Source organism: Lucilia cuprina, chromosome 6 (assembly GCF_022045245.1).
Source record: "Lucilia cuprina isolate Lc7/37 chromosome 6, ASM2204524v1, whole genome shotgun sequence".
Lineage (NCBI taxonomy): Eukaryota > Metazoa > Arthropoda > Insecta > Diptera > Calliphoridae > Lucilia > Lucilia cuprina.
In genome coordinates, this window is record NC_060954.1 from 6271261 (window position 1) to 6280238 (window position 8978).

The following is an 8978-nucleotide window of genomic DNA, read 5'->3' on the forward strand; positions in this document are numbered from 1 at the left end:
TTCCGACTGAAAACCTGATTTTTGGGAAAAATCATGAAAAAAGAAACAGTTCAGAGGAACCGCAGTAAAATTAAGAGGATTTCTGAACAAGAACAGAACTAGAACTAGAACAGAACTAGAACAGAACTAGAACAGAACTAGAACAGAACTAGAACAGAACTAGAACAGAACTAGAACAGAACTAGAACAGAACTAGAACAGAACTAGAATAGAACTATAACAGAATTAGAACAGAACTGAAACAGAATTAGAACAGAACTCGAACAGAACTAGAACAGAACTGGAACAGAACTAGAACAGAACTATAAAAGCACTAGAACAGAACTAGAACAGAACTAGAACAGAACTATATCAGAACTATAACAGAACTAGAACAGAACTAGAACAGAACTAGAACAGAACTAGAACAAAACTAGAACAGAACTAGAACAGAACTAGAACAGAACTAGAACAGAACTAGAACAGAACTAGAACAGAACTAGAACAGAACTAGAACAGAACTAGAACAGAACTAGAACAGAACTAGAAAAGAACTAGAACAAAACTAGAATAGAACTAGAACAGAACTAGAAAAGAACTAGAACAGAACTAGAACAGAACTAGAACAGAACTAGAACAGAACTAGAACAGAACTAGAACAGAACTAGAACAGAACTAGAACAGAACTAGAACTAGAACAGAACTAGAACTAGAACTAGAACAGAACTAGAACTAGAACAGAACTAGAACAGAACTAGAATAGAACTATAACAGAACTAGAATAGAACTATAACAGAACTGAAACAGAATTAGAACAGAACTAGAACAGAACTAGAACAGAACTAGAACAGAACTAGAACAGAACTAGAACAGAACTAGAACAGAACTAGAACAGAACTAGAACAGAACTAGAACAGAACTAGAACAGAACTAGAACAGAACTAGAATTAGAAATAGAACTAGAATATCGTGAAGAGGATTTTTTAGATTTATCGAAAAAAATATTAATTTCTTTAATTTTATGAAATTTCATTTATTAAAATTACCTACCGATATTACAAGTAAACATACAAATAATAAAAACTACAAAAACAACTTTACCACTTACTATTTGACATTACAACAAAACTACAGCCCGCTGCGATTTAAAACTTTACTATGTATTAAATTTATGTCTCTTAAATCAACAAAAAAAAACACAACATTCCACGATTCTCTCTTTTCCCTTTTGCTTTTCTTTAACTTGTTAAAAAATCTTTAGTCGTTAACCAATAATATTAAACACTAACACACTTTCATTGAGTTTTTACAATAACAAAACCTAAAACTACTCTCTCCCTCTTAAGCTCTTCACGACAATGATTTATAAAACCAAAAAAGCTCCGGCAAGCAGCCACCTTAAAACAAAAACAAATACTAGATTGTAGTAACATATTTCCTTACTCTTGGTTACCTACTTGTACAAAGAACTCCGATCATCATCAGCTAATTGTAAATAACAAAAACAACAAACGCTGCACTACACTACACTCCCTCCTTCCTTCTCATCAACACTATTTATTAAAAAAACGAAAAAAAAGCTCCGGCCAACAGCCACCCAAATTTTGCCAAACATTTTGCGGCATTTCGGCAATAACAAAAACAACACTACATTGCAATACCTTCTTTCCAGCCTCTTGTTCCACTGCATACCTTTTTTTAACAAAAGCCACCTTTGACTTCAGCCACCAATTTTTCACAATTTTCACACACACTTTTTACTATTAAATTTCATATTTTCCATAAACTTGTTTACATAATATTGTTAAGCATTTATTTATTTATGAATTTATATAAAAATATTTACCAGTTCTTTAGTTTAAATAGCAATAATTAATTAATAACCAAGAGCACTTATTAAAAACCGACAAAACAATTGTAAAATTACGCGCAAACTGAAAGAAAACTGTCAAAAATATTTGATTTGTTTTGTCATGATTATTAATGTTGTTGTTATTAATGCTTTACTAAATTCTCTTATAAGAAATGTATGAGTGAGTGTGTATGTTTTGTATGAAGGAAAAGTTAGTGAGAATGGGAATGCAATGCATTCCCACTTTTCAACCTCTTTAAATAACAAAGAAGTAGGAAGGGATTGAATATACATAACAATAAGAACAACAACAATATGAAAATCAATTTGACAATTTTTTTGTTATTGTTATTATTTTTAAGTGTTCGTGGTATTGTTAAGTGATTGTTGTCAATGTTTGTTGATAAAATAGATAAAATTTAAAGAAATACAAATATTTAAAACAAGAACTTAACTAAAACTTAACTAGAACTTAACTAGAACTGAACTAGAACTAAACTAGAACTGAACTGGAACTACAAAGACAACAACAGGCAAACTAACTTCTTTTTTACTTATTTTGCAAAACAACAAAAAAACACCAGTTGAGTGCCACTTAAAACTCTACTATCAACTATGCATTAACTTTCCGGGATTTGAAACAACAACAAAAATAACACAACATGCTACTAATCTCTTCTCTCCCTTTTGCATTACTTTTACTTGTCCAAAAAAACTACGGCCGTTAGCCAACACACTTTATCGTTGAATTTATACACTAACAAAAACTACAAAACCTTGCACTACTCTCCTTTCCGCTCTTCTTTTCTTATTTCATAAAATCAAAAACAAGCTCCGGCAAGCAGCCACCTTAAAACAAAAATAAACACAACATTGCAGTAACATCTTTCCATACTCTTGGTTTCCTACTTGTACAAAGAACTCCGTCCATCAGCCGCTAATTGTAAATAACAAAAACAACAAACAATCCACTACACTCTTCCCTCTCATCATCAGTATTTATCAAAAAACAAAAAAAGCTCCGGCCAGCAGCCACCTTCAAAATTTGCCAAAAAAAAAACACTATTAAACACATTAAAAAAACTCCTGCCATAACTCACTAATTTTAAATAACAAAAACAACAAACCAAAGAAAAAAAGCTCCGGCCAGCAGCCACCCAAATTTTGGCAAAAATTTTGAGACATTTCGGCAATAACAAAAACAACACTACATTGCAATACCTTCTTTCCAGCATCTTGCTCCACAACATATTACTTTTTTCACAATTTTCACACGCACTTTTTACTAATAAATTTCATATTTTCCATAAACTTTTTTACATAATATTATTAGGCATTTATTTGTTTATAAATTTATATAATTTTATTTACCAGTTCTTTAGTTTAAATAGCAATAATTAATTAATTACCACGAGCACTTATTAAAAACCGACAAAACAATTGTAAAATTACGCGCAAACTAAAAGAAAACTGTCAAAAATACTTGATTTGTTTTATCATGATTAATAGTGTTGTTGTTATTAATGCTTTACCAATATCTCTCTTAAGAAATGTATGAGTGAGTGTGTATGTTTTGTATGAAGCAATAGTATGTAAGAATGGTAATGCTATGCACTTGTTATTCTCACTTCTCAACCTCTTTGCAAAACAAACATATCAACAAACACCTAGTTATGAAATATGCATAACAATAACAACAATGTGGACATAAATTTGACTTTTTTTATTTATTCTCTCACTAACTCTTCCTTCAATACAAAACATACACACTTACTCATACATTTCTTATTAGAGAATTTAGTAAAGCATCAATAACAACAACACTAATAATCATGAAAAAACAAATCAAATATTTTGACAGTTTTCTTTCAGTTTGCGCGTAATTTTACAATTGTTTTGTCTGTTTTTAATAAGTGCTCGTGGTAATTAATTAATTATTTCTGTATAAATTAAAGAACTGGTAAATATTTTTGCATAAATTTATAAATAAATAAATGCTTAATAATATTATGTAAAAAAGTTTATGGAAAATATGAAATTTAATAGTAAAAAGTGTGTGTGAAAATTGTGAAAAAAATTGGTGGCTGAAGTTAAAGGTGGCTGTTGGCTTTGGAGCAAGAGGCTGGATAGAAGGTACTTCAATGTAGTGTTGTTTTTGTTATTGCAGAAATGTCTCAAAATTTTTGCCAACATTTAAGTGGCTGTTGGCCGGAGCTTTTTTCTTTGCTTTGTTCTTTTTGTTATTTAAAATTAGCGGCTTAAGACCGGAGTTCTTTTCATAGGTAGTGTGTTTTTTCTTGCAATATTTGAAGGTGGCTGCTGGCCGGAGCTTTTTTTGTTTTTTATGAAATAATAAATGAAGAGAGGGGGGACAAGGAGAGTAGTGCATGTTTTTTGTAGTTTTTGTTATTGTAAAAATTTAACGAAAAACTGTGTTAGTGTTTTTAATATTGTTGGTGAACGACCGTAGTTTTTTTCGAACAAGTAAAAGTAATGCAAAAGGGAGAGAAGAGATTAGTAGCATATTGTGTTGTTTTTGTTGTTGTTTTAAATGCCGGAAAGTTAATGCATAGTTGATAGTAGTGTTTTAAGTGGCAGTCAGCTGGTGTTTTGTTGTTGTTTTACAAAATAAGTAAAAAAGAAGTTGGTTCTGCTGTTGTTAGCTTTGTTGTTTTAGTAAATTGTATGTTTTCTTTTATGAGTGATCGGTAATTTTGATAAATTATGAATGTACATACATACGTATGTATGTAATTAAATTAGTTTAATAAAATTAGAGAAATTACAATTTTTTCATTAAATTTTAACAATATAATTTCATAATTGTATTATCAAATTTTAATTAAAAATTTTAATAAAGTTAAAAAAAATTGTTGTACTTTAGTTCTAATTATTTCTTTTCATTTTTATTTCTTTTAATTTTCCCTATTTTTTCAACAAATATTAACAACAATAACTTAACAATACCACAAACTCTTAAAAACAATAATAACAATAACAAAAAATTGTCAAATTGATTTCCATATTGTTGTTGTTATTATTGGTACAAATATTTCTTCCCTTTCTTGTTTTTAAAAGAGGTTGAAAAGTGGGAATGCAAAAAGCATTGCATTCCCATTCTCACTAACTCTTCCTTCAATACAAAACATACATACACACTCACTCATACATTTCTTATAAGAGATTAGAGTAAAGCATGAATAACAACAACAACACTAATAATCATGACAAAACAAATCAAATATTTTTGACAGTTTTCTTTCAGTTTGCGCGTAATTTTACAATTGTTTTGTCGGTTTTTAATAAGTGCTCGTGGTAATTAATTAATTATTGCTATTTAAACTAAAGAACTGGTAAATATTTTTATATAAATTTATAAATAAATAAATGCTTAACAATATTATGTAAAAAAGTTAATGAAAAATATGAAATTTAATAGTAAAAAGTGTGTGTGAAAATTGTGAAAAAAGTTGGTGGCTGAAGTTAAAGTTGGTTGTCGGCTTCTGGAAAAAAGAACAAATGTAGTGGAGCAAGAGGTTTGAAAAAATGTATTGCAATGTAGTGTTGTTTTTGTTATTGCCGAAATGTCTCAAAATTTTTGCCAAATTTGTGTGGCTGCTGGCCGGAGCTTTTTTCTGTGGTTTGTTGTTTTTGTTGTTATTTAAAATTATTGGTGTATAGCCGGAGTTCTTTTCATAAGTAGTGTGTATTTATCTTGCAATATTTGAAGGTGGCTGCTGTCCGGAGCTTTTTTTGTTTTTATGAAATAATAAAAAGAGAGGCAGAAGGAGAGTAGTTCAAGGTTAAGTTGTTGTTGTTATTGCAAACTTTTAACAAAAAAGTGTCTTTTAGTGTTTAATAGTAGTGGTGGTTAACGGTCGAAGAAAAGAGATTAGTGGGATGTTGTGTTGTTTTTGTTGTTTCAAATGACGGAAAGTTAATTCATGATAGTAGAGTTAAATGTAGTAGTCAGTTGCAGTTTTGTTGTTGTTTTACATGATAATAAGTGGGAATAAAGTACCTTCTTGCGTTTTTGTTTTTATTGTTTAGTTAATTAAAATTGTTGTTTTAGTAAACTGTGTGTTTACTTTAAAGAGTGGTCGGTAATTTTAAGAAAAAAAATTTAATAAAATTAGAAAAATTAATGATTTTTTCCATAAAAATCATCTTTACAATATGTAGTTATCACTTTTAAATTAATTTTTTTAATAAAGTTAAAAAAATCGTAAGTTCTAGTTCAGTTCCAGTTCAGATCTAGTTCAGTTCTAGTTCAGTTCTAGTTCACTAGAACAGAACTAGAACAGAACTAGAACAGAACTAGAACAGAACTAGAACAGAACTAGAACAGAACTAGAACAGAACTAGAACTAGAACAGAACAGAACAGAACTACAACTAAAACAGAACTAGAACTGAACTACAACTGTAACTAAACTGATTTACAGCTTAACTAGAACTGAATTAAAAATTAAGTAGAACTGATTCAGAAGTGCGCTAGAATTTAGACAATTTCAAGTGAAACTTGAATGCAACATAAATATAGCTCAAGTAGAACTTAAATGTAACTCAACTAGAATTCAATTAGAATTAAATTAGAAATCAAATAAGACTCAGTTTTAAGGCAACTAGAATTATGATACAATGCAACTACAACTGGATTAGAACTTAGCTATAACTAATCACGATCCCAACTGAAGCTTAATGAGGTGTTATTGAAATAGAACTCTATTACAACTAAAATGGAACTAGGGCTCAAGTAAAAGTCAATTAGAATTATATTAAATCTGAACTAGACTTAACTCAACTTGAATAAAAATAAAGCTCAGAACTAAAAATCGAAAGCATAACTAATATTCAACTAGATCGAAACGAGAACTTAACCAATTTTAAATTCTTCAATTTGTTTATAGGCCGCTTCTTTGCGCAACCAACTACGCAACATATTACGTGAACGCCAGCTCGAAGAGGGTGAAGAACAAAGTCTCAACAATGACATGGACTATTTGGAAGAAGATAAACGTTCAGTGGCCGCTCTAGCAGCTCAGGGTCTTTTGCATCACAACAATAATGCAGCCGCAGCAGCAGCTAAACGTAGTTTAGCTACACTAGCTAAAAATGGACAATTACCCACACCCGATCCTGAGATAATGCCCGATAGTGATCAACGTTCCGAGGACAAACGTTATGTGGGAGCATTAGCACGTTCGGGTGGTTTAATGGGTTATGGCAAACGTAATATTGGCACTTTAGCTAGAGATTTTCAATTGCCACAAAATGGTAAACGTAACTTGGCTACCATGGCACGTTTGGGTATGTTGGGTAATCGTAATGATCCCAAGAGGAATTTAGCTTCAGTGGCACGTTATAACTCGCGTATGTATAATAATGCCGCCGAAAAACGTAATATTGGAGCTTTGAAGGGATCGCCCGTGCATGGTGGTGTGCAAATGAAGCGTTCCGAAGATGATGTGTATTTGCCAGCTGAGTATAATAATTATATTGATCCTTTGGCTTACTACTGGAACTATGGCACTTATGCCGATTTAGATTGGGATGATTTCGGCAGGGCCCAAAAGAGATTTTTAGGTGAGTCTTATTATTATAAATTTAGGAGATAAAAGGAATATATATAAAGCAAAAAATGAAAATATATGTTTGTATATATAATATAAACGATAATATAAATAATATATATATATATATACAAATACTGAAAATAATTTATCTTAAGAAAAACCTAAAAGTATGCCTTAAAAATTTAACAAATTATTTATATATACATATAACACCCAAAACAAATACTACTACTACTAAACCCACCTAACAACAAAAAAAAAACTCAAAAAAACAAAAATTTAAATTGAAAACCAAAAAGATACCTCTAAGGATCCTGAACTATTTGGCCTAGAACATGCACATTTACTACAAAATCTAGATGATGAAGATCTAACGCCACTAACAACTGTCAACCATCTGCCCGACGAAGCCGTTGACAGTCATAGTGTAGCTGAAGATTTAGCTGAGGAAGCGACTGCCGATGAGGTGGAGAATGAGGAAGAGGAGGGACATTTTGCGCCGGTACCCTCAAAACGTCATATAGGTGCTGTATATCGTTCGGGATTTTTGCCCTCGTATAGGGCTTTGCGCAGTACCGCTGGTTCCGGTGTAGGTGGAGGCCGTTTTAGTCGTTCTGGACGTGCCAGGCAATTTGTATGAGTAAATGGCGGTGATTTGTGTGCTATCTTTTCAGTTTCTTCTTCTTGTTCTACTTCTTCTCCTAAAATGTGTTCAGTTTGTTTCTTGTTTTCGTTTCGCAAATTCTAATTTAATTGATTGAATTTCAAAATTAAGTTTTTTTTTGGTTACGTTCTGTTCTGTTGTGTTGTGTGTCGCACAATAAAATTTCCCTTGCCTTGAAAAAAACGTAGTATTTGATTTGTGGAATTTGTAATTGAAGCATGTAATTTTGCACACACACCCAGTTTTAACAACATACAAGAAACTAAACAAAAAAAACAACACAAATGCAAAACACCTACACTTAAGCACACAAAGACACAAACAACATTTGTAGTCTATATTTAGGCTGTGAACAAAAATTGTAATCTGTTTGAAACAAAAGCCTACTTTTAGGTTGTTGAGTTTTTTCTTTTTTTCTCCCCAATTTGTTTGATACTTTTGTATATTGTATTCAAATTTGAATACAATTTATTTTAGCAAATAATTTAATAGATGTGTATTACTTAGGCAAAAAAAAAACAACAATAACATCAATGTAATATAGAATATGTAAAAAAAAAAGAAATTGAAGACATGATGCTTTTGTTGACAAATTTTTGTACTTTTTTTTAATGCCAAAAAATAACAAGAGATGGAATGTTAAAAGAAACATTTAATATAACAATATTTTTTATATAAATTCCCATTATTTCAAAGGAATTTAAAAACAGAGGCTAAACTAAGAAAGAATTGCAGTTCTATATTATAGTTCATTTCTAGCTGTATTCTATGTGAGATCTAGTTCAGTTCTAGTTCAGTTGTAGTTCAGTTCTAGTTCAGTTCTAGTTCAGTTCTTGTTCAGTTCTAGTTCAGTTCTAGTTCAGTTCTAGTTCAGTTCTAGTTCAGTTCTAGTTCAGTTCTAGTTCAGT

General features: G+C 30.8%; 1 protein-coding gene across 1 annotated transcript; it reads left to right on the plus strand.

The window, feature by feature from the left end:
• Positions 1–3329: 3329 nt before the first annotated feature.
• On the plus strand, positions 3330–8105 carry LOC111683376 (neuropeptide-like 1). Its single transcript, XM_046955794.1, has 3 exons — positions 3330–3383; positions 6741–7416; positions 7706–8105. Exons 1-3 carry the CDS (start codon positions 3330–3332, stop codon positions 8044–8046), a joined length of 1071 nt encoding a protein of 356 aa, XP_046811750.1. The 3' UTR covers positions 8047–8105.
• Positions 8106–8978: the final 873 nt, after the last annotated feature.